Below are 27,098 nucleotides of genomic sequence, written 5' to 3'. Positions count from 1 at the left end.
TAAAGCAATGCATACATGTCAATATATCCAAATTTACATAATATTTTTATGTTACTATACCTACCTAACGTTTAATATTGTTGTTCTCGCCCCTGTGCCCAATTCCAGAACTTTCATTTAGTTTCGGCGGAATATTGCATCCTAAGCAATTTGTTTGTCCTTTTTTTGTCCTATGTACATTTGTCCTACAACATTGTAACAACAAGTATATTTGTATATTTAGGGATGAATCAGGGGCTAGGTCGATCTGTGAAAAGGTTGTCCCAAAACATTTCTTTATTTGACAAACTTATTGGAAGCAACCTACGCGCATTGTCGTATGAATGATAGTGCTAAAAGTCTAATATTGTTAATAGAAAAAAATATAAGCGTCAAAATGACTCAATAGTCAAAACATGTCCTTCAAACAATTTTCGTAAAAGATCAACAAAAATTTGAAAAATGCCAAATTCAAGACGAAGAAAATTTTCAGTTCAGAATGAAGTGGCACGAAAAAACCTATCCAAGGGAGGTACAATCACGGCAAATAGGTATAATTATACGCTGCAGGGATTCGTCCGGGATCCGTTTCGATGGTTTTAGTAGTATTGTACGGCTTTGCTGACCAAAGCCGTTCCTTTCTAAAACCACTGAGTTATTATTATTTCGTAATAATAGTTCAATCCCCAAAACCCGTTAATTAGGCTCTCAAAGCTGTTTTAGTAAGGGTAAGCATATAGTCAGTTTAAAAGGGCTGAGTGATTCACATAACTGTTTGTAAAAGTATAAAGAAAACTAGGTACTTCGTACAGCTATCTGAAATAGTGATCGTAGAAACTCGAGTCTTTTGAATCTCAATTTGAAGAAGGCTCAAAACACGCTAGTGTGGATGGCCCTAAATCGAATCATTTTACGAAAATTTTCAGTTAAATGCCCACAATCCGAAAAAAGTTTCACTTGCATCCTAAAACCACACATTTTTTTTGTCTTGGGGTCGTTTGCACCGAACTGTCTGTGACCGTAAGTGTAAAGTGTTCGCTAAGTTGTATTGTATGGGAAGTTTCAAAGTTCACTGCTGAGGGACGTTGGCCAGTCCATCAACTGTAGTAGTTCTCCCTCCCTTCGGCCCATAATCTAATTCGAATACCAATTCTAACTGATTGTCAATGAACAACGCTCACGATCCTACTTAGTTTCAAATTAGGAGCAGAGATTGCATGCGTATCTACTAATAGCTTCATGCTAAGCTTAATAACCGTATGTACAGTCAGCTGTAAAGATGATTGACGCCTTTATTAAATATTTATCATCATTAAATGCCAATTCTACCGGACAAAATGAAGAAATAATTTACAACAATATTTTAACAATTTTTTTTTTTCAAAACTAGTTTTCACCAAGGCATTTTGCAAAGCCTAGTTTTGACTGAAAATCCCACTTAAAACTAGTTTTCACCAAGGCACTTTACTAAAACAAGTTTCAACTAGTGAAAACGCGCTTTCACTGAGGCGACACGTCAGACTAGTTTTAACTAGGTAAAGCGCGGCGTTTTATCATATCAATGACTATCTACTTCCAGAGACGTCGAAATAAGTTTAAAAAAATCATTTATGTGAATCTTTACAACATTTGAAGAACATTCAACTTTTCAAGTCCAAACATCAACAGACATTGCGCAGTCTAAACCGTTAAAGATACCTATATATTATTATGATATAAGTTTTTATTTTGTTACAGCAGTTCATCTTCAAATTCGTCACTGAAAAACAATAAAACAACAAACAAAGGTCTTCAAAACCGCTCAGTAGCATTAGAACCGATGGCGGTCGTGTTAGAATGTGATAACTGTTCGACCCCTTCACAAATAAAAAAAAAGAATAAACTTGGCCCTGTTGACTCAAGTACCATCAAACTCAATAGCCTAAGCACATCTACATACAACGTATCAGTAGAATCAAACCAACCTACACCACAGTTCACGCCAGTGCCATCTAAACGGGAGACAATAAATAGAAACCGACGGGAGCCGACACATCAGCCACGAGCAAGAGTCCGCAGTCCCAAACATAGCTTGGTTGTCTTTGATACACCAAATACAGAAATATATAAGTCAGTTGACTTAAGTCCTACCAAACCCCATAGTTTTAAGGCTGTTATAGACTCTGCATCCTTAGAATTGTCGCACCCTACATCGCAATTGTCTCCACCCTCATCTAAACGAGAGACAACGGATAGAGCCCGTCGGGAGCAACGGCATCCACATCGAGCAAGAATTCGCAGTCCAAAGCATAGCTTATATGTCTTTAACACCCCTAGTATAGAAATTCACAAAGTAGTAGATATTGGGACAAGTGTAGACGTTGGTATAGACTCTTGTATGGAGACAGTCGGGACCAACGTGATTGACTGGGCGCAAGAAACTCGAGATTGGGCCCAAGAAATCCAAGTTTATACTGTGAACACGTCGGAATTAGAGATGTTAGAGTTGGAACAGGAGAGCGATCATTCGTTGGATGATATGTGTAGAATCTGTCACAGTGGGGATTGTTTATCTCCGGAGCTCGGGCGGCTGGTGTCAGCCTGCAATTGCCGGGGCACGGTAAGTACAGATTTTCGTTTTTACAGTATTTTATAGTTTTTTTTATATATAGTGACAAAGCAATAAAGATATCATCGAACTTTTATGATGACAGAGGAGGTATTTGCGCACTCATCGTAAATATATTGTTATTATTCAAGTACTAGACATTTTTATTATTCGAGAAATTATTATTCAAGTAGGTTAAGCTAAACCCAAATAATTCAGATGTCGAAAACTATTTTAAATTTTTCACTTAACAACCAATTGTCCGTACTAGGTGGGACGCGTCCACGTGCGATGTCTAGAGCGATGGCTTACTGAGTCCGGCAAGTCGCGCTGCGAACTCTGTGGGACGCGATACCATACGCGCCGCGTGCATCGCTATGGAGTGCTTAAAGCGCTCGTCATGTGGTTCATGAGCCAGAACGCTAAACAGGTAATAACTAGAGCGATGTTTCAATGTCTACCAACTCATTATTAACTGAAAAAGATGACATACTAAAGAAAAAGTGACGAAGCCCTCCGGTGCACGGTGGCCGAGGCCGTACCATCCGACCACGGCGGTACCCGTCCCAAATTCTCTAGTATATGCAATTTTTGAAAGACGCTTGCACCTCCAACGCCACCTATGCTTATGCTTTCTGTTCGACCAAGTCATGTTGCGATCTCTGCGAGGGACCACGCCCGCTGCGTACACCGTTACGGCGAGCTTAGGGGTGAATAAATAAGGGTGAAAGGGGTTAAATAGTGTGAAGCTGCGTAGGTACGCATGCTTTCAGCTTTCCGATGCGTATGCATCTTCATACAAACGAGCATTTCTCATACATAAAATGCGGCTCGATGCTGATAGATGTGATTCCGCCCTTAAACAACTGCGGTTCTTGAGCCAAAATGCTAAACAGTAATAACTTTTCCGCTGGTAAGAAGTTCACAGAATCTCGTTATTATTATTTAATGCAGGGCTTAATATTATGAATTTGAAACTCAAATTTATTAAGCGGCTAACGAAGTAAATCAATGAATGCCGCCAAGGATAAGCCCCTTTTACTTCCGTTTATATTGCAACATCACAGTTTGTGAAGATGAGAGACATACCTACGTTAAGTACCTACCTGTAAAATTATTCTATAGATGAAGATGGCTGTAAATTCTCGTGCAAATATTAGATTATTGACCTCAAACGTCTCAAAATATAATGAGACGTGGTTAGTCGAAGTGACATAGAGGGATTCTACTCATTAGTAAGAAACTCGATGTTGCTAGTCGGTTTTTTTTTATATATACTACGTCGGTGGCAAACAAGCATACGGCCCGCCTGATGTTAAGCAGTCTCCGTAGCCTATGTACGCCTGCAACTCCAGAGGAGTACTATACAGGATTACGTTCTAGTTACGCAATTAAGGGTTTAGTATGCATTTTTTTTGCAAGCGCCGTGTTTTAGAAGGCAACCTATTTAGTATTTATTCTATTAGCTATATGTAAAATTTATTAGTAGTTGTCTTGTCTACTCTATTGTCTACAAATATTTTTATGCAGTTTTTGCTATTGCACATTGCACATGTGCCCATAATAATTGTTTGACTTGTGAGCATCGAGTGATTAATATTATTACTTCATATAGAGAAGCCATACCATAAGGGTTCCTTTTGTACCTTTTTGGTATGGAACCCTAAAAATGAAATTGTCGCGTTCGCAACCTGTAGACGAGGAGAGCGGTGCGTGAATTGTTTGCCGCAAACGACTCATGGCACAAAATACTGGTTCTCTGTGCCGGTTCTGGCTGTAAGAAAATATTATAAAAACAATAGTAATAGACCTAGTATTGTCTTCGGTTACCGCGATAGTTACTCATGAAATAAAACTACATAATAATACATTATAAATTCAATATACGCGATATAATCCGTTTTCATAGTTTTATTTCATGAATAGACCTAGTGTTTTATAGTGTACTTTATACAAGTCCAACAATAATAGAAAACGAATTTGCACCTGAACCTTATTGAGTAGGTATAACGAACGCTTTTTCATTCTAACCTATTCCTAACGAGATTAAAATTAGGAACATTATGATATTTATGATAGTATAACGCCGACCGCCGAGTATCGGCCCGTTTGTATGACGATTTAATGAGGGCCTAAATTTATCTTGAATAAAACCATCTCTTTTCGTAATTTCGTGCGTAGATAGAAAAAACCTATTGTGACGTCTTCGTGCTTTTCTACCAGCAGCAGCTCGGAAAAAAATGTAGATGCATTTTCACTTTTGTTTCTGAAAACAGAATTAATTCTTTTCAATAAAAAACTACATTACAATAGAAAACTAAATTAAATTTTCCGTGGTGGTAAAGTAATATAACACTTTAAACTCACGTTTTGTACACATAATTTATGTCATTACGGGTCTAACGCGATAAAATTTTATTATTTTACCTTTTCTCCGACGTTTCATTTCAGCTAGGTTGCACTAGCTGTGGTCACGGAAGACAGACGTCCGAGCAAAATGTCAATTGAGATATTGGTAAACAACACTAAACTACCCGACCTTAGTTTATATAAATGTTCGGGATAGACAAATAAATATGTCTACCCGTTTCTGTTCAATTCCACGTTTATTGTCCACGGCACGACACGCAACACTAACAATATCCGCACAATGGTCTGAAGATAGATCCCTTGGTTTCAACATCTGAATCATTGACAATAATTTGTACCCGTCTTCCCTGTTGAAATTTTTCGGGTGGTTTTTTTAAATTTCTACAGCTTCTCTTACGATCCGAGGATAATATAGTGACGATAGGTGGAGAGGACTTCGGGTTTAAGGTAAAGATGAAATTTAATCGCGTTAGACCCGTTAATGACATTAATTTTGTGGTAAAGTAATGTTTAAGTCGTATAATAAGATTAACTAGTTTCTAAGAGCAACATTTTGTTGCCTGCGGCATAGCGAAAACTCTTCATTCAATACTAATGCAAATAAATGATTTATCTACAGGACCATAAAGTTTGTAATTTCAGTGATAGGTAGCTACAATAAAAAATGTATTTTATATAACAGCTACGTTTTAGGTATTTAATGTCAATAATCGTCTAGCTCACCCACGACCAACAAATAATATAAGAGACTTATTCTTACTGAGCAAATATGTTCAGATTGTTCAGCTACATACTTTTGCAAACGTAAACATGACAACGATGGTGTCACTTGTCTGTACAGAACACAGTTTACCCCTATCGATGACCATTGACCGGACGTTAGGCACTCTGCCAAATACCAGCTATTGCCAGTCGGGTTAATTTAGAGAATGAACCGATCCAAATCTATTCGAATATGTGATCTATTCGAAGAGTAACTTATTTATTTAAGTCGAGTTTTCGAACTGAAATAGTCTAGTTTCATTTGGTAGTAAGAGTCAGCAACGCAATGTAGACGCAGAGTAGGTAGTTTACATTCATGCAAAATACTGTCAACGGAACATCAAAACATCAACATGACTGTTAGAAATCCTTTCGTCTTTCTTTTCAGTGTACAGACATGTGCTGCAGAGAGAGGTGACCCCACCTACATAGAAGTTTGTTTGCAGGGGGGTCACCTCTCTCTGCAGCTGACTGTACATGAACGTATATTATTATCTTTATGATTACATATGTAATCTTATTTTCATACGGTCGGTATATTGAAAGATTAACTGATCTCTCTTCTTTTACAATAACAGGTAGGCCATTTCAAACTTGTAGGTCTTTTCAAGGTTAGTCACAATATTTGACCCGATGTGGCCGGCCAAATGATCATCTCATGACTATTTGTTCCAGCTCATGGTGGACAGTCTCGGGATTATGCTTATGTCCCCGCTCGCAGTGCTGGCCGCGTGGCTGTCCGGCCGCACCCTAGCTGGACTGATGACGCAGGAGAGCCAAGTCACGCCTTGGCCTCTGGCTTCCACGTTTGTGCTCGCCTGCATGACTTTGGTGAGTAAATAACCAACTCTTGTATCTGCTGATATCCCTGTGAACTGTACGCTGTAAGAAATCAGCTTGTAATTACCTAGCAATTAGTTAGTTCCTTTAGGAAACTAGAATAACTAAAACAGGAAGTTTACCGGTAAGAAATTTGCACCGTTCTTAATATTTTACATAAAAACAAATAATCGGAGTTGCTTGTTGCTTTAAAATAAAATCAATAGCCAACTTTGTCATAGATATGTTGCATAACGCTATCCGCATTCTGCCACCCCGTATTAAAAAGGCATAAGTCATTATGAAACTAGTATCTTAGTATCTTCAACAGTCTGCTAATTTAAATAATTATTTATCGTGTTTAGGAATTAAACTTACCCCATTAACCAATTAATCCCATCCTTTTTCTTGTGTTTTATTGAATTGTTGCGGCACCATTTTACCGCACAAGAAGGCATTTTATGTGGCTTTCTGAATTAATAATATTATATGGGCTGACATGTTATGCTACAGAAGGCCGCTGTCGTACTAAAGCTGTCAAATTCCGCGCAGCACAGTCGATTCGTTTTCAGCACAGTAGCCATGGGGTCATTTTTGAGCTCAAGTCAGTCTTCTATAGTTATTCTACTTCGTTGGGCAGAATTTATTGACAGGTAGGTAGTTTCTATATCGATAAACTCAATTATCGATGCTTCTATCGCTCCGAGATTTGTTTGTAAAAATAACATTTTATTCAAAATATAAACATGAAACAAAATAATAACTAAATTCCCTTCTTCTTGATTTTAAAGTGATTTTTGAAACTTAAACTCATCGTTTTTTTTTTAACTAGCGATTATATAAAATATAGGCTTTGTGTAAACTTTATCATCGACCCTGAAATAATACTTACAAATAATATACAGTTACAAACGAAACTTGTAGCGGTCACTAGTATTAGGGAAAAGTGTCGATAATTTATTTTATCGATATAGGAACTCCGTATTCGTACCTGTCAATAAATTCTGCCACATAGAATCCGATGTCTGCTCATAAAAATACATCAGATTAAAGTGTTAAATATTTATCTTTATCGCTTAGTTATTACTTACACACAAGAGGATATAATAGGATAGAGCGGTACTGTCATAGTAAACTTTGTGCCACAGTAAATTCACTGTCATCTATCGACACACGATTAAAACTAAAATTAAAAATATCAAAAAATGTATTTTTCTACTCGTCGAGTATAATCTGTGTATTACAACTTCATATGCAACACTACAACCTTACTCTTTTCATCGTTAGATAGTCTATGGCACTTCCGACTGGAGCATAAGAATTTTATCGATACGGTTTACTCAATTATAAAAATTTTGAAAATAGAACTTCATACATTTCTATAAAATATTTCTTTTTTTTTTAACATGCAGATACGTCTGCGAGCGATAATATAAAATTAATATAAAATTTAAAATATTTCTTGTTTAAGGAGACTCGATTCAATGAAAATTAGCCTACTTAAACACGCTGCTGCGTCGCATCTGCTTTGTGATTGGTTGGCCAACAAAAACATTTTATTTTATGTTGTAGTAGAAACAATTGCTTCATAAGTCAGAAACGCGCATGTGACACCCTTCATATAGCAACATTCATACCCTACGAAAACAGCTTAGCGTTGCTTGTTAGTCTCCATAGGCTATGGAAATGAAAAATAATTTAATTTAGCAAGGAGCAGGTACCAGGGCCTCATGAGTTACGAGGAGGTGTCGTTGACCAACCCGCCGGGGGCGCCGGGCCCGGCGGCTGGGGCGCGTACGAGTATGAAGGTATCGCGGGCTGCGGCAGCTCGCGTATCTTAGCTGTATACTTTTGGTTTGTTTATGTACCTATATGATTCTACTAGTTGAAAGTATTATTTTTTTATCTCGTAGAAAAAGTATTGTATACAATAGTGATATAATCAAGCTTTTTAATCTCGTACCTTACTTAAGCAACTCAGCAAGCTTCGTTGCTTAAACACGGTACTCGACTGAAAAGCTCTCTATTATATCACGATTGTATAAAATACTATTATATATGGATAAATGATTTCTTTTTATTTGCCTTAATTATTTTTATATGATTTCGACCCATGTTCTTTCACTGATATGCGTTAAAATTGTTAAATAACAAAGGAAACCGTCAACGCCATCTATACGAGAGTAGGCCAAAGGTAGTAGCGCCATCTGATTGAGAATCAAATTTTCTTGATTTTCGAGGCACGTTTTTTCCTTAGACTGTATCCATCTATTACGGAGTTATATCTATCTTTGGTACACATGACGCGATATATTCTTCATTGTTTTAACCTTCCAAAGTCCCGCCACCCCTTTGCTAATCTTTTATGCAGCATTTCACCTAAAGATATTGGCATATAAACTAATTTTAGCATGTTTGAGGTTGTATATGTTTATTGTATGTGATGTGATGTGGGTGCACAAAAAAAGAGAGAATGCAATTTTAAGTTTTAAATATTTATATGTCACGTAAAAACTGTAAAAAGGATTACAAAGCTGGGATTCAATTTGTCTTGAGTAAACTATTCAAATTTTAAAGACTAAATTGCAAAAAAATATATCAGTTTAGTTACTATATTCCCAGTCATCGTACTCATCTCAAGTGCTTATATGATAGCCATATTAACATACCTATTTGGTAGAGGTATTTTTTTTTAAATACAATACTCATTTTACTCCTTTGACTTTTTTATATTTAATTTTAAATTACTAGGGAACAAATGAGTCTTATTTATTAAATTTTATTTATTTCCTTACCACGGAACAATGGTGTTCTGGACATTTCGGAGACGTGCGCGGCCGAAGCCAACACGTAGAGCGTAGAGCCCCTTTTAAGACTTTAATGAAATGTAAGGGATACACCGGGCGGATGCTGCGGTTGCCCGTTGCCCGTGTCATGGGAACATGTGCAACACCCACCAGGGTGTAACGACTATTGAGAGTTGATGGAATCTAAAATGAACTATTCTATTGGGTGAAAGCGATGGAACCAAATGCTGAGCTGCCTAATAAAATGGCATGCAGTTTTATTTCCAGCAGACGGTGACTCGCCCGGCGCGTCACAAGATGGGTCCGCACAAATAACGGCATCTAAGATGACTCAAGTGTATCAACATGTGTGAGGGCTGAGGGTAAAAACCGGCCAAGTGCGAGTCGGGACTTAATATTTATTTTATTTTATTTTATTTTTAGTATGTGTTGTTGTAGCGGCAACAGAAATACAACATCTGCGAAAATTTCAACTGTCTAACTATCACGGTTCATGAGATACAGCCTGGTGACAGACAGACGGACAAACGGACAGTGGAGTCTTAGTAATAGGGTCCCGATTTCAACCTTTGGGTACGGAACCCTAAAATGGTGTCATTGGACTTTAAACATATAGCCAACTCGCCATTTCTGTTTCCACATCTACCCCGAAGAAAGCAGCTCTTACGGCTCGAATCTGGCCGGTCAGAAGCAGAGCGCCCTGTAACACCCATATATCTCACGGAGCAATCGGGTATGTGGGGTCGCTACTCCCAACAGCTCGCAAACAATCTGCCCTGTGTTGACTGATTGCAGTAGGAATACCAGCGGGCAATGGGGTCGTCACATCCCTACGCCAAATTTTATTTATTCTTATATTAAATACCTATTGCTTTGTGTTTTTTTCTTGTCGATATATTTCGATCAATTCGGTCAAAACCGGGAGCGATCACCGTATGGTAAGAGGCACACTGAATATTCAATTTAGGCTTGAGAGATCTCGACTGATAAAGTCTACGCTCCGCCCGGCACCGGCCCAGCTCCAAAACCCCGAGAGCTTTCAGCTCGAACTTCAAAACCGGTTCGAATGCCTAGCTAGCGACCTGGACGATTACAACGACGGGTTTGTGGAAGCTGTTCATACGGTCGGGTCCAAGTTCTTCAAGACTCGTCGTACAAGAACCAAGAAACTCTCGGACTCCACTCTCAAGCTCATGGAGGTGAGGCGTGAGATGATTCTGCAGTCGTCAGGTGACGTTTGTCGTTATAGGCAGCTCAACAGACGGATCTCGAAGTCTCTGAAGCGAGATATACGCCGATTCAATACTAACAGTATTGAAGAGGCTATCAAGCGCAACAGAGGCTCGAAGGTGTTTGCCAGAGATCTGTCTATTGGCCAAAGCCAACTGACAAAACTGAAGACCGACGACGGCAGGATCATCTCATCCAAACCTGAGCTCTTGGGAGAAGTCGAGAAGTTCTATGGACAGTTATACACAACAACCCGAGCACCCGTCGTGGATCTAGCTAGAGACCCTAGAGCTAGACTAACTCGACACTATACCGAAGATATCCCGGACGTCAGCCTGTACGAGATTAGTATGGCTCTCAAACAACTTAAGAATGGCAAAGCCCCAGGTGATGACGGAATTACGGCCGAACTCCTGAAGGCGGGTGGTAAACCAGTCCTTAAGGCCCTTCAGACGCTGTTTAGTTCCGTCATGCGCGAAGGAAAAACGCCGCAAGCGTGGAACAGAAGTGTGGTGGTGCTCTTCTTCAAAAAAGGTGATAACACCTTGCTGAAGAATTATAGACCCATCTCACTTCTGAGCCATGTCTACAAGCTGTTTTCGAGAGTCATCACGAACCGTCTCGCACGCAGGTTTGACGACTTCCAGCCTCCCGAACAAGCAGGTTTCCGTAAAGGCTATAGTACCGTAGACCACATACATGCGTTGCGGCAGGTTATACAGAAGACTGAGGAATATAACCTCCCCCTTTGCCTTGCATTTGTGGACTACGAGAAAGCCTTCGATTCGATCGAGACTTGGGCTGTGCTGCAGTCTCTCCAAAGGTGCCAAATCGACTACCGGTATATCGAAGTGCTGAAGTGTCTGTACGAAAACGCCACCATGTCCGTCCGACTACAGGGCCAGAGCTCGAAGCCTATTCCATTGCAGCGGGGAGTCAGACAAGGAGATGTAATCTCCCCAAAGCTGTTCACCGCTGCATTGGAGGATGCCTTTAAGGTTCTGGACTGGAAAGGACGAGGCATCAATGTAAATGGCGAGTACATCACTCACCTTCGGTTTGCCGATGATATCGTAGTCATGGCTGAGACCATGGAGGACCTCAGTGCGATGCTCGCTGATCTCAGCAGAGTATCTGAACGAGTTGGTCTGAAAATGAACATGGACAAGACGAAGATCATGTCTAACGTCCATGTTGTGCCAACTCCCGTATTAATCGGAGGCTCTGCGCTCGAAGTTGTTGACGATTATGTATACCTAGGACAAGCAGTCCAGTTAGGTAGGTCCAACTTCGAGAAAGAGGTCACTCGTCGAATCCGACTCGGTTGGGCAGCGTTCGGGAAGCTCCACAGTATCTTTTCGTCCAAATTGCCGCAGTGTCTTAAGTCAAAAGTCTTTGACCAGTGTGTGTTGCCAGTGATGACATACGGATCTGAGACGTGGGCGCTAACGATGGGCCTCATAAGAAGGCTCAAGGTCACGCAAAGGGCAATGGAGAGAGCTATGCTCGGGGTTTCTCTGCGTGATAGAGTCAGAAATGATGATATCCGCAGTAGAACTAGGGTCACCGATATAGCTCGCAGAATTGCAAACCTTAAGTGGCAGTGGGCGGGGCACATTGCTCGCAGAACTGATGGCCGGTGGGGCCGGAAGGTTCTGGAGTGGCGTCCGCGTACCGGAAGACGAACTGCCGGTAGGCCTCCAACGAGATGGAGCGACGACCTGGTGAAAGTCGCGGGAATTCGGTGGTTGCGAGCGGCACAGGATCGGTCGGAGTGGCGAGCCTTGGGGGAGGCCTATGTCCAGCAGTGGACGTCTATCGGCTGACATGATGATGATGATGATGATGATATTTCGATTGGTAACGCTGGTTCGACCCTGAGGACTGGGTGCGTAGCCAACGTGCAATCGCTATACTTTCTGACCTTTCTGTCACTCTCGCGCTACGACGATACGCTACGGAGCGTTAACGATTGGCACGTTGGCTACATATGTAGTGCGTAATTGTTTTGCATCGTATTTTCTCGGAAACGTTCGTATTTGTCATGCATGCTAGCATGCTACTTCAGTCAACCTCAGTATTTTTTGTACCGAGACTGAATGACATAGCAAGACACGTTCGTACGTTTCCGTGAAAATACGATGGAAAATAAATGCACTACATCTGTACGCGCCCTGGAGCCCTTTGGTAGCTTTTTTTTTTTTGCGTATAGGTATGACACCTATTTCTCTCATTTGGATGATTTGACCACCCATTACGCAAAGCCAAACTAAAGAATAAAAGTGATAGCTAAAAAGTAATTTTACTTACTCATTTACCTACTTTTTTACCCAGGTACCTAGCTGCGGTGATAATTTTGATTTTAACCTTAAAGAATTGCTATTAATGCGGAAACTATTACAATAATTTATATTTATTGTGTGTTAAACCCAAACTTAGCTGTATTTGAATTCAAATGTATTTGTATTATGTGTTTGGCAAATGCAGTTTGGCGAAGTTTTAAAGAAAATATTGTTGTGTAATAAAAATGAAAATAGTAAATTTAACTAATCTTATCACCTAACACAAACAGACAGCAAACAACACTGAATATTATTTAACGTTTTTTGGGGTACAGAACCAAACTGAATTCATTAAAAAACCTAGTCTTGACCTGAATTATTACGTAATAATAGTTTCATTAGGTACAATAGGTAAATGCGTACACGGTGGGAAGTTGTTAAGTGGCGGGAAAAAATTGAAGAAATTTGAACCTTATGTAATTTTATTTTAAATTCAAATTTCTTCAATAAAATATCTCGAGGGTATCAACTTCTTCCCGCCGTGAACCGAAATATCTTATGATTCTTATGTTATGAAATATCATATCTCAACATTTACAGGGGCTGTTAGTTTAAAATTTTGGACTGAGGTTACCTAATACAAGAATTGCGTAGATGTTCTCGTAAATTTCGGATTATATATGACATTTTTTGTACTACACGTCAAAATTGGGGCAGCGCTAGCTTGGTACCAGTATACCTCTGCGAAACAATTATTTATTTCAATAATTTAGTCTAAGCAGTATTGCGTTGTAAAGGTAGATGTCCGAGTGCCTCACTTTCCAGTACATGTATTGTTATCTTTTAACGAGTCATTCATTGTCAATAGAGGTGACGCGTACCTTACAGGTGTACGCGTACCTAACAAGTGTTCATTATACGAAAGCCCAAAATATATTTTTAGCTTTCGTCGATATCAAAATAACTCTCCTCAGTATCATTATGACGAAAATGGCTCAAGATATTCAATTCCATATCATGATTCATCATGTTTTGCGCATCTGTATTCATTACGCCATATCGGAAAGGCGGAACATCCTGACTCCTGACATACGGGAAATTAGATTCACTCGAACGAGATATTTGAGAGACATTTTATTAGGTTATTGTTATTGAAGGTTTCCGTTTAATTTAAATTGTAATATCAAATGTCCTTCAAACTTATGTCTAGATGCATAAACTTTTATAATTTTCTTTTAATAAAAGATCCCCTGACATAACAGGCAATTTGCTTTGTTTTAGACAAATTCATAAAACGAAATCCTCTACTAATATAAATATAAGGTCAATGCGGGGAAGACCGGCATATTTTATTTAAAATAAAGTTTGACTGGATGAACCTAGGGCATTATTCAAGTAAGTCTCTAGGATAAACGACACGACCCTATGGGGTAATAAATATTATACTTTACGATGTTATTATAATAAATTGGCAAAATAAGGTAAAAACTTACCTATAAAAAAGAACTTTTTTTTAAACTTGGCGGCTAGGTGGTCCGTTTGGTGCTTATCAACGCGTATTTTAATAGATTAATAGGTGTTGCTGCAAGATGATTTTTTACTTGCTGTATACAAGTGAAAGTGTGTTTGCTATTCTGGAAAATAAACGTTGCAATTTCAACATATGAGCATTTTTCTGTTTTTAAGGTAAGATCGGCAAATGTCCCTTTTTTAAGTCCTAATATTAGCTGTTATCTGTTTTTTCGTTTTTAAATGATAATCAGTAGGTAATTGTCTTTTGGGTGATGATGCAAATCTAAATGAATAACATCATTTCGAAATTTGAAGCAAACAATCCCCAAAAGCAAATTTAAAAAAAACCAAAAAAAAATCAGAAGCCACAAAGTATCATAAATAGGATGTTTATACTCGGCATAAAAAATTCTTTACTATATTTTTAGAGGTACCTACCTCCAAAAATACCTCAAAAGGTTAGGAACATCTGGTTTAAGGCAAGACCGCCATACGACGGTCTTCCCTTAAACTTATATGACGGACGTTCCGACTAGGCACAATTTTGAGGTTGGGTATTTCAAAACTTTAAACTATAAATTGAAAGCGTTTTGAGTGCATTAATAGCACTGGACAGGAAAAACGGTTATTAAATTACTACGTGACATACTTCATACACAAATATTCCGACCTCTTCTATTTTATCGTTTTTTTTTGTGGAACCACAGACATGTTGCACTCGGTGTTCAAGTTCAAACACGAATTAAGTTGATTGCTGATTAGTGTTCATCCTAGCGATATCTTTTGGAAAGCAATGGATTTAGGATGAAAAACTGCTATAGGTACTAACTGAGTTGTAACTGGCGTATACCTATACGTATATAAACATAAAAGTTATACTCTAAGAACAAATTAAATTATTTTCTATGAAAATATTTTAATTTGTGTTTATTTCAGTTTATAAAAGTTATAGTGAGTAGAACGGACTTGCCTGATAGACGGTCTTTCCCTCATTGACTTTAAATAAATAAAATAATAAATAAATAATACATAATCTAGGACATTATTACACAAATTGACCACGTCACACAAATAAATGCCCTTACCAGGATTTGAACTCGGGACCAGCATCAGCTTTATACGCACTATAGGCCAGACAGGTCGTCATAAATGCGAAACTAACTTTGTTTGTCTTTCTGTCTGTTACTTCTTCACGCTTAAACCGTTACTATGAAAGCAGGATAGGTATGGAAGTATTAATCCTAGGTAGACAAAGTCGCGGGCTGACAAGCTAGTTGTTTATATACTACCTGCCTTAAAATACCATGTTATAAAAAATTGTTAATTGTTAGAATGTTTACTTGAGGCACTTAAGCTTCGATGAATACGAATTTCAGGTATCAAATAAAAAAACAATCTTATTTATTTTAAATTGAACCTAGCGGAAAAAATAGGTAAAACACAACACTAGTTGTCCTAACATTTTTGGTACATGACAACTTCGACAATTTTCAAAAGATAATCAAAAAGGTCGAAGAAGGTTTAATACTATTTATTACCTCACGAGCTACTAACACATACGGGCTGCTCCAAAGTAAAAAATTGTAATCTGTTAATTTCTTCGTAACCGCTACACCGGTTGTTATGATACTTTGTATACTGGTTCTAAATACCCTAATGTATATGTACATTTCGGCTGTGTCCAATGGCTAGGGACACCCTGTATAGATAAATACATACTTATGTACATAGAAAACACCCGTGACTCAGGAACAAATAAAGAACAGATATAAGGAAAGTAGATCAGATTTCCTATATTTTCTGAAACAATGAAATTTTTGATCCCAGGTATGTTATTACTGCTGGATCGTTTCGGCTGCGACACGGCATGCCCTCGGCTGGTGGATCTGGTATCGTTCGCAGTACGAAGTCCGTCTAGAGTTGCAAGATGAAGAATGATATAGGCGTATCAATGATGTGGCGTATGTATTTATAAAAAGTAAAAGTAAACTTACTGTTAAAGGGCTTATTCAAGGTTAATTGTGGGTTAGGTCTCGGTCTAGCCCTAAAGCCCAGAATAAGACCTTATCACTACAGAAGCTTTACCTTTGCCCTGAAGGGAAATCTTTAACGCTTATTGTTAGTAGGTATCGTTTTGCCCCCTGTAAATCCATTACAATTCAGATATTTCTCGTGCTTTGTACTGTTTTTTTTTGTACTCAATAACATTAAACGCAAGTTTGGCGAACCTCAAAAAAAAAAAGTTTAACGTGATTTTGATGATAATTTGGCATTACTCACAGTATTGTACCAGTATGCAAGTACAATAAACATGCTCTGCAATAACAAATTATCAAATCACGTTAAGATTTTGAATGTAATAACAATAACTTAGTATTTTTTAAACACTTACGAGTCCGTGCTTAGTCTAGGATTGTGTAATCTGCGTGCAACCTAATCTAGCAATAAATAGTTTGGCATCTATTCAAGCATTTTATTAAAACCTTTAATATACAGATGAATATATGAAAGGTATCCAACCCCAATTTTGTAGACGGTGACAGTGATAGCCAAGTGAACATGCCTAATGCAAAGTATGGAAATTATACATGATTGGATAAGTTGCTTTGCATGCCCGTAATGCGTGACTTTACATTGAACTGATGCCGTGCTGTATATACATACGTATTTATTGTGGTTCGGACTTAAATTGCTTTTTTTTTGTTGTTCAAACAAATTGTTTTTTGTACAACAAACACTTTCAAGCTAATTAAACCCATATACATATACTTAACTCTGCAATCATAGTGAGTAATGTGCCTATTGTGCCTACTAACATTATTGATGACAGACTTTCTTCTGTTATCTTGGTCATTTAACGATACTTAATTAGTAGATTTGTCTCGTATGTGGAAGTCAAAGATTGATGGACAATGTATAAAAGTACGTTTAGTAATTAAGACTAGGGCACAGGTGTGCTAAAATGGAGAGTTTCAAATAAATGATGAAAACTTCTGGTTACAGAGAGATTAAAGGAAGTTTCACTTTTGAAATGTTCTCAGGATATTGTTAGAAATTTGTGATATCGTCGCGGGTGTTACATTGTATTTAAAAGTACACTTTCTTGGTCGATTTGCTCAGTTATTTTTTATTCCGTCCAAATTGTCGGTCCAATCAGGCCAGCTGCGTATTTCCTGATACAGTTTGCGGCCCGGGCTCTCCGTGGCGATGAGTTGACGGGCGCCTACTAGTTTGTAGTCGCTCTTCAGGTGCCCCTTGGTCACTCCGCACTTGATCAACGCCTTAGCGGCCGCCAGCGCTTGAGGGGTTGGCTTGTCATCTAGAAGTAAAGAGTTCAAAGTTTCATATGAAATTAGTTAATGGATTAATTAGTGAGTGTACGAGGAAGAAATTGAAGACAATTGTTTAAACATTACGGTCAAGTTTGTTAAACCACATTCTTTTTGCTTCTAATCATAGAGAGATACGTAATCAGGAATAAGTAATCTTATTTATCTCTGCTGTAAATAAATAGTTGTATTATATGGACGATAGGTTATAGGTTTTCGCGGGCTAGGTTTCCGCAACTCGACGTCATCCATACTAATATTATAAATGCGAAAGTCTGTCTGTCTGTCTGTGTGTGTGTTCCCTCTTCACGCTTAAACCGCTGAATCGATTTAGATGAAATTTGGCATAGAGATAGGTTGAGTCCCTGAGAAGGACATAGGATAGTTTTTATCCCGAAAATCATCATCATCATCACCTTAAGAAAGTAAAAAGCGGGGTGGAATTGAGATAATTAATGAAGTGCCTGCTAATTTGTGTGCATAATAATAATATGCTCAAGTTGAATTATTGCTATGAGTTTTTTTCCAGGCGCTATACTGCTGTTACTAAGTCCACGCAGACGAAGTCGCGGGCAAAAGCTAGTAATATATATTGCGCCTATTTTGCGTGATGGGTTGCCGGCACTACTCTTGCCAACCCAACTCTTCCAAGAAGCCTAGCAGACCCTTGATGTTGCCGACGGCTTTTGGGAGAGACCCCGGCGAACCGAGGTATTGTGCCCGGTATTCTGCCACCCCTGGACATTCGAGGATGACGTGGGCGGCTGTCTCTTTTATATGGACGATACAAATACTTATAGATTTTTTTTATTTTGCTACCTACTTACATATTTTCTCATATCACAATATTAGTATTGATTATCTATATACAAAGATTGTGATTTCAGAAAATCTACATGTACCGAAACCCGATACAATGTAAAACTTGGGCAAGGATTTATTACGCTGGAAGACTTACAGTTCAGCTTCGTGAGACGTATCCATAATACATGATCATTAAACAAAGTGCCCGTGCCCGTCATTGTCTACGACAGGGAGAGATAAAAATCTTGATAACATCTTAAAAATTGTCAAGTCAAATAAAATAGCCAAAGAATCGTATAAATAATAAGCTATTCTATTTTGATTAATGGATGTAAGCTACGGTAACGAAAATGTTTCAGGAAATAATCTCATACATTATTTAGTAGTCAATCAATAATTGTATTCGTTCGAAAAAAAAAACAGGTCAAGGCTAGACTCGCGCACCGAGGGTTCTGTACAAACTTAGTTGTATAAATAGTTCAATTCTCGATCCTCTAACGAAAAGATAAACTGTACTGCGGGACAAACTTGACTTTGCCGTTGGAAAACTGTTACCTTATACATCGACTTAGATCGCGGTTAGTTTACTAACTAAGCAAAAGGTCGTTTACCACATTAAAGGCACATTGTTGCTTACCATAAGGACGCTCTGACAGGTTTTTCGTATAAAGATACAAGCAATTTTCGTCCTTATGGTAAGCGACAATGTGGTACCTTTTGATTGAAAACGTCACATATAATCGCAACTAAGTAATTATTTAGTAGTGTAACTACAAATTTACGGTTTTCGGATTTTTTCCTTTACTTGTGCTACATGGCATTGCATTTTGCAAAATTTTATGATTCTAGATCAACAGGAAATCCCTAATAGGTTTTATTTCCCTCGCGAGCGTCCAATTATGTGCTATAAACGGACAATAAACGGTTTCATCTTTAGATTGCGTTGACTTAAGTATTTGACATTAGTTTCAGCTTCATACCTCCACGAGTTCCTGAGAAAAAGGGTCTTGACAGACGAACAACAAAGTGTTTCTATACGGGTTCTATTATAGCCCACTGAGGTACGGAATCCTAAAAACGAAGCAAAGGAAATGCTACTTTACTCATTTAAAAAATGATTAAAATTTCATTAAAATTGAGTTTAGGTATCCATACTATCCATACTTGTCCATACTAATATTATAAATGCGAAAGTCTGTCTGTCTGTCTGTCTGTCTGTCTTTCTGTCTGTGTTCCCTCTTCACTTCAGGTTGAGTCCCTGAGAAGGACATAGGATAGTTTTTATCCCGAAAATCATCCCGTAAGAAAGTAAAAAGCGGGGTGGAATTGAGATAATTAATGAAGTGCCTGCTAATTTGTGTGCATATGCTCAAATTGAATTATTGCTATGAGATTTTTTCCAGGCGCTACTTTAGCTGCTGTTACTAAGCCCACGCAGACGAAGTCGCGGGCAAAAGCTAGTATATGTATAATGCACACTGAATGTTAGGAGTGAATACATGTTAATTGTATCCATACTATTTGAGCAATTATTTTAAGAGGGAACCCTATTAGATTAATATTTTATACGGTCTCTTCGTGACAGTCGCTGGCACCTAATCTACATACATAATTCATGTTTATCATGCATAATTCATACTCAAAATTATACATTTATTAAGTAGCACTTGTTACTATGCTACAGCCAAAACATAAGGTCAACAGACGCATCTCTCTCAATGGGCGCCTCGACACCATGTCACGCGCGAAATAGAGTTTCATTTTTATTTAATTAATTCAGTTAGTTGGCTTTAAACCGTAAAACAATGCATAAAAACAAACGCAAAAAAGTAAAATTAAATTATACACATATAGGTAAACAATAAACAATGAAACTAAGGAAAACAACATAGTACCTATTGGAATCTATTAGGTAATATATTCCCCTCATACAATAGAAAACCCGAGAATGTTTAATTAGGAACAGAGGACCACTATATTACAGACCCAATTTCCTGTGGATGTGGATTTATCATATTTACTAGCTGCCCACGACTTTGTCCGCATGGATTTATTTCCCAAAACACACTTTCAACCCCTTTTTAAACATATTAGGGGATGAATTTCCGAAAACGCTGATATTACGTACTTCTCTTCTATTTTAATATAATACCTTCTCACGAAGTTTCAAGTTCCTAGCTTAAATAATACTTGTCCTTCATATAAGCTTTCACCCCTTTTTAGCCCCCTTAGGGGATGAATTTCCAAAAACTGAAATTAATTTTCCTCTATTTTAATATGAATACTTTTTTACGAAGTTTCAAGTCCCGCGCTCAAAAAAATGTTTGATCTCCAAACAAACTTTTAACCCCCTATTCACCATTTTGGGGGATGAATTTTCAAAAACGCGCTGAAATTAGTTTTCTTCGCTTATAATTAAATACCTTTTTACGAGGTGTCAACCTTTTTAACACCAACCTGATGTGCAAATTTAAACTTTCTATCTTTTGTAGTTTCGGCTCTGCGTTGATGAATCAATCAGTCAGTCAGTTAGTCAGTCAGTCAGTCAGTCAGGACACGTGCATTTTAATATATACATAGATAGATTAATTTAAAAGTACTACGTAAACGAAATTAATAACTAGCTTAAATCTAAAATAGGCCCTTGAGGCATTGTACCAAGAAATTAGTTACGAAGTTTCAAGTTCCTAGCTTAAATAATACTTGTCCTTCATATAAGCTTTCACCCCTTTTTGTACCAAGTTATTCTTGGTACAATGCCTCAAGGGCCTATTTTAGATTTAAGCTAGTTATTAATTTCGTTTACGTAGTACCACTGTATATATCTTGTATGTAAATAAATGTATTTACAAACATATTAATTTTAAAAATACAATTTATGAGCATCAAAAAAAAATTTAAAAGTGAGTCTGGCTTCAATATTGTCTGATGTCAATGTTTCTCGAATCATTGTTACCAGCCAATAATAATTTGGTTATTCACATTAATTTCTACGTTTTCAGGCTATTGTTAAAGAGTTAACGATCAATACGCGTCCCAATACAATGTTACTCTCATTGTAGGCGAGCGTTCACCTCAGCCGGTTCAATACCAGGAGCCCCATTCAGATTCTAATTTCTTGTTATGGAAAGGTTATGGATATGATCCGTCAGCTAACAACAGTGACAACTGGTCCAGAAATATAATGTAATAATCTGAATAGGGCTCCAGTGTGATCTCAACATCAGTGTAAAGTACCTGTAGTAACTATGGGGCACAGTTACCTATATTTACTTGGGCAAATGTTCGGGAAACTATCAGAATAACCCCGCAGTAATGAATTCTTTGCATTAACCTATTCAAATATCTTAATCGGCCTAGTACTTCAATGAAATGATTTAGGCCGAAATGTTTAACTTATTGATTAAAACCTTTCAATTAAAATAATCTATAGGTATTTGTGCGCGCCAGAATTTTTATTTTTCTGAACTATGTCCGAGGAGAGAAGAGGAAGAGGCATTTGCACAATACTAGCAGTTAGTAAAATTTTAAAAAGTCCAACAAGTTTTTGTATAGGTAAGTACCTACTCGTATTCAAGTCACATCATATGATTTAAAAAAATTGTTAATCGGTTTTAGTATCGAGTAAAGGAATTATGTATTCGCAACTGTGTGTGTGTGTGTGTTTATATGTATTCGCGGTGTAGTACTACTTCGCCTACTTCACTGTACTTAAAAAACTTGCTGATGTGATAATATTCTCTCCGGTTTCTAATTATCTGCATTAGCGGAGTATATTGTATGTGGCTTTGAAAATGCACTTTCATGAACATCATACATCAACTATATACACATGCCCTAATGAGTGATAATAGGTAATCAATCAGTACGACCTACGAGAACGTTTGAACCCATATCGCCATAGATAATCACTATATTATCTGATCTCTCGTTACGCACAGTTGTAAAACAAGTTAGAGGTCAAATATATAAAAACAACGAGCTCACAAATCGGGTTCAAAATTTATTGCTAATTGAAAAGTTGTATAGAGTCGGAGTGTGAACTCTTATGATGTTGATCTTTGAGCGGAATGTGAAATACCTCTTACCTAAATAACAGCAATGAAGATGTATCATTAACATTGTGTAGGAATCGATTTTGATACCTAATTAAAGATCGTGTAAACATTGTTACGTTTTACACTTCACACTGGTTGAAAATGCGTCTATAATTTATGTTTTCATCACAGGCAGGGTTGCTATTTAGGTCCGCAAGGCGCCTCTAATGATTTCATCCTATGTGTCAAGCTAAAGATCGAACGCCTTATTTTAATTTTTTACTTATGTAGCTGGGCCTGTGTGTGGGCCTTTGCCCAGCAGTGGGACACAGTGGGCTCTGAATAATAATAAGAATATAACTTCTGTAGCAAGTATATTTTCGAGAAATCGATTTGTTTTGGTTTGTCATACGGTCAATCGTCTTTTTTCACTTTCCTATCTTACTTTGATGATAAGACGGACATGGTAGGACGTTTCTCATCTGGCCATTTTGTTGTTTGCGTTGTTGTTTGTAAAATGAGCCCGGGGTCTGCTTGGCAATGACATCCTCAGAATTGATGTAGGTACTAGTTTTTATGATAACCATCTGGCTTATTAGGCGTATAAGACCGAATAAGAGGGCCAGAGGGCTACTGGCAAATATCAAATGATACTTCGTACATATTGTATGTTTCGAAAAACAGATCGGTACATCGGTAGGTACAGTCATATAGTCATAGCGGATCAAACTACGCGTCAAAAGTATCTATCGTATACGAAATCGTCATTGGAGAATGACTGAAGTAATAAAACGAGATTTTCTTTTGAATTCGAACTATAAAGATATATATCAATTTAGAAAATTTTGACTCGTTGTTTCATGTTGGCACCCATGAACTAGTTATTTAAAGATGCAATGTTTATAAACGTAACTTACTGGTAAAGTTGCCTATAAAAGCTATTCCAATGGACTTCCTATTGTAGCCGTAGGTGTGAGCACCGACGTGAATCCAGCCGGGACCTTCGTACACTTTGCCGTTTCCACCAATAAGGAATCTGAAATAATTTACCTTTGAAGTCAATTGCTGAACTTTACAGCCCAAGTGAACTAGAACTTGGCACTCATATAGATTATCAATTTTTTTGCCGGCGAAGTCAACAATGACGCATATTCTAAATGTTGAACTTGGCTTTCATTTCACATTTATGTTTTTGATGGGATAAACTAATTACAGGCGTAGATATACCTCATGTCATTGTATGTGCAGAGTTTCATTCTCCTGAAACTCCGTTGGTATGGAAGGTGAAATTCTGCCGAGCTTGATGCTCTTGCACTATAAGTTATGGCAGAATTTTCCCGGTTTGCTTCTATAAAATAAAACCATATTAGAAAATAATCTGTCTTAGTCTTGCAATAGCCCTACAATGTTAAGGCGTGCAACCAAAACTCATGATTAATAAAAATCTTTATTAAATATATAAATATGTAAATGTACATACGTCACGTTCGTGGGTTTCTGTTTTTACATTTTGCTGGGACGTCAGTAGTTAGCCGCGACCACGACCAGTAAAACCTGTGTCGAAACGTCGGTAAATAAAGGTAACAAAATAAATTCGCGATAGACCCGATTGTAAATCTTTTTCTAGGCAGATGTTCCATATCCCTTTTCAATCATTTCAATCATTACGAGTACAAAAACGTTCGTGAATTTTTTTTGTGAAATATCTACGTATAAAATTAAATACTTAAAAAATACTATCAGCAAACTGACATAAGTATACTTGTTAGGTTTGCTGCGTAATAAATATCCACGTAGACGAGAAGAAGAGAAAATAAAACAAATGCAGTTATTTCGTAAACCTGGGACGAGGGACAAGTATCGACAATGTATCGAAAGAAATCGGGCAACGTTGTGCTGCCATATAGCAACCAGAGATCACCTGACGAATCTAATTGTATATGTTTATACACATATACCTACACGTGTTTGTCCGCGTCAATAGGGTGTGTAATAAGGTATCACACTAGAAATCCGAGTACAGCAAAATTCTTCAGTTTTACTTACGAAGGCCCCAAGTCCCAGTAGTTAAGCTGATCCAAGAAGTACGTCTGCAGGGTCCGGACCTGCTTCGCGCAGGCCCCGTCCGTGCTGCACGTGGGGCTGACGGTGTGCATGATGATCACCAGGCTGACCGGCCGCGGTAGGTACTCAACTCGAGTCGGGCTCAGACCATCCCATTGCTCTCTCGTTACTACTCCGCAGTCTGAAAATACAGGCATTTTTCATTTAAATCGGGGAAGTGAGAAAACTGAGACTTAGGCTGATTGGATTTTTTGATTAAAAACTGCGGAATTGTTAACTTTTTAATGGACTCAAGGTTAGGACTACACTGACGTTTCATTGTTACTTTTTAATTAATGTAGTTTCATTTAGCAGTTAATAATATGTTATTTGATTTCTTAAATCTCTGTAGTAATAATATATTTTTGTAACGACATTAATCCGTTATCCTATATTTGTTATCGACATTACAGGATTTATACAAATAATGTGGCAGAAAAACAGGAGACTAAAATAAAAGTTACCTAAAAACCCTAACTATAAAGTTAAAGTTAAATACCTACCTAACGTGCGCCTCCGCCCTGCATCGTAGGTACCCGGCTCAAAGGTCCTCACAATGCCTGAATCATAGCCTCGCTGCACTGTAATTGAGACCTTTTGAATCCGGTATGATCCAGTGCGGGGATCGCTTTGTTCACCAGTTGTGTATTTAAACAAATATCGTATAAAAAATAAATTATTATTTATTTATTTCTTTATTATTATATGACATTACATTACACAAATTTACTAGGTAAGTCCCACAGTAATCTCAATAAGGCTTGTGTTGTAGATGTTAAATACATAGAAAACACTTAGGAACAAAATAAGTATCCGTGCTCATCACACAAATAAATGCCCTTACCAGGATTTGGACCCCTGGACCATCGGCTTCCTGGATCATTGAAGCAGGGTCATTACCTCATTACCCACTAGGCCAGACCGGTCAATATCATATATCAATATCATATAGATATCATAAAAAAACTCTAACGTAAATATTTCGAAGGATACCATCGGCTTCATAAGCAGGGTCATTACCCACTAGGCCAGAACGGTCGTCTATATCATATATCAATATCATATAGATATCATAAATAATAAATCTAACTTAAATATTTCGAAGGATACCTACTAATACCAAAACAATCCGAGTTTTTATTATGTCTTCATTTGAAACTAGACCTACACAAACACAAATACCATTAAAAACAACGACGCAGTATATATTTTATTGGCATCATACTTATGAGACATTATTGTGGAAGCAAGAGTCCGTCTAAGCTAACTTTGCACCAACTTGATATTATGAACGGAACAAAGTGAGGAACGTTATATTTTCATAGAAATAGTTTCTCACTCGTTTACAGGCTTCCGTAACAGTTCAAAGTGGTTTTCCAAAATCACACGGTTGTTATGCGTGGTTGATCAGAAGAACTTTTGTCGGATAGACAGACATACACAGTACACACAGACACAGTTTAGTACAACATGCTCGGTAAAAAACTGCAAAAAGTTTAAATACCAGTGTGTTACTTATTTAAAATTATTTATAAAATAAGGGGTGATATAAATTACCACTTTTAAAGTAAGATTAGAGGTTTAATTGGGGAAGAGAATACTACAAACCTGTCACTTACACAACTAATGAGTATCCCTAGTTTATTTACTAGTACTTTAACGTATTTTCGTTGACAAATTGCCGATTTATGTACTCGTAAATATTAAAAACTAAAGTTGGACTGTACGCAACTATATAACTTAGAGGCACTTGGGATTTTTTTTATCTGTAAAACGTTATACATATATCCTTAAAAATAATTTATATATTTACCTGCCAGTACGAGGTCCCTTGGTAATATCACAATCACAAACACACTAAGTATTCGAATCATGTTAAATATTTGCAACAACCGGCTGGGTCGAGCGGCGCAGGAGCACTAATAAACTAAAACATCAATGTTCAGCCTCAGAGCGATAAACTTTAACATTATACAGGATCTTTGCATCCTGTTGTACATGTCTTATTTGAGGCGTAATAAAAATTCGTCTGCGTGGGATGATGATTGATAATTTACTATTCTATGTCCTTCCTGGGGTCTCAAACTATCTTCATACTAAATTTCATCTCAATTGGTTCAGCGGTTTAAGCGTGAAGAGGTAACAGACAGACAGTTACTTTCGCATTTATAATATTTTAAATATAGTAGGGATTTAAGTTCAACTCAAAGTTGGTTCGTCTTTTATTACATTGAGCCCTTTAGTGATAAAAGATTCATGTTATTCAGTCTTCCGAATGTCGTCCATCCAACGAGCCAACGGACGCCAAGCACTCCTTTCGTCTGAAAGCGGTCACAATTCCTGCTTGGCAACATGTCCCGCCCAGCTCCATTTTAGTTTGGGGAGGAAAATAGTGTGTGCCAATTAATAAAATCTGCATATTGTGTTCTTTTAAAAAATGACTTCCATCAAAGTATAATGTGCTCGTAGAGAATGAC

At 37.7% G+C, this 27,098-nt stretch overlaps 2 protein-coding genes across 3 annotated transcripts; one reads left to right on the top strand and one right to left on the bottom strand.

Annotated features, from left to right (window-relative positions):
* Nucleotides 1-407: 407 nt before the first annotated feature.
* On the top strand, nucleotides 408-16,313 carry LOC134743678 (uncharacterized). Of its 2 annotated transcripts, none has more exons than XM_063677274.1 (5): nucleotides 408-530; nucleotides 1,720-2,578; nucleotides 2,838-2,996; nucleotides 6,374-6,529; nucleotides 16,176-16,313. In XM_063677274.1, exons 1-5 carry the CDS (start codon nucleotides 442-444, stop codon nucleotides 16,284-16,286), a joined length of 1,374 nt encoding a protein of 457 aa, XP_063533344.1. In that variant the 5' UTR covers nucleotides 408-441; the 3' UTR covers nucleotides 16,287-16,313. The 2 variants fall into 2 exon arrangements, with proteins under 2 accessions (XP_063533344.1, XP_063533343.1); XM_063677273.1 differs by having other exon boundaries at nucleotides 415-530; nucleotides 1,717-2,578.
* A 779-nt stretch (nucleotides 16,314-17,092) lies between these two features.
* Nucleotides 17,093-26,565, bottom strand: LOC134743679 (peptidoglycan recognition protein). The gene is made up of 4 exons (XM_063677275.1): nucleotides 26,435-26,565; nucleotides 24,565-24,763; nucleotides 23,436-23,554; nucleotides 17,093-17,667 (listed from the first exon to the last, which is right to left on the bottom strand). Exons 1-4 carry the CDS (start codon nucleotides 26,493-26,495, stop codon nucleotides 17,465-17,467), a joined length of 582 nt encoding a protein of 193 aa, XP_063533345.1. The 5' UTR covers nucleotides 26,496-26,565; the 3' UTR covers nucleotides 17,093-17,464.
* Between the last annotated feature and the right edge of the window lie 533 nt (nucleotides 26,566-27,098).

The sequence above is a fragment of the Cydia strobilella genome, chromosome 8 (genome assembly GCF_947568885.1).
Source record: "Cydia strobilella chromosome 8, ilCydStro3.1, whole genome shotgun sequence".
Taxonomy (NCBI): Eukaryota; Metazoa; Arthropoda; class Insecta; order Lepidoptera; family Tortricidae; genus Cydia; species Cydia strobilella.
Note: the sequence above shows the minus strand (reverse complement) of the source record. Positions and strands in the feature narration are given on the sequence as shown.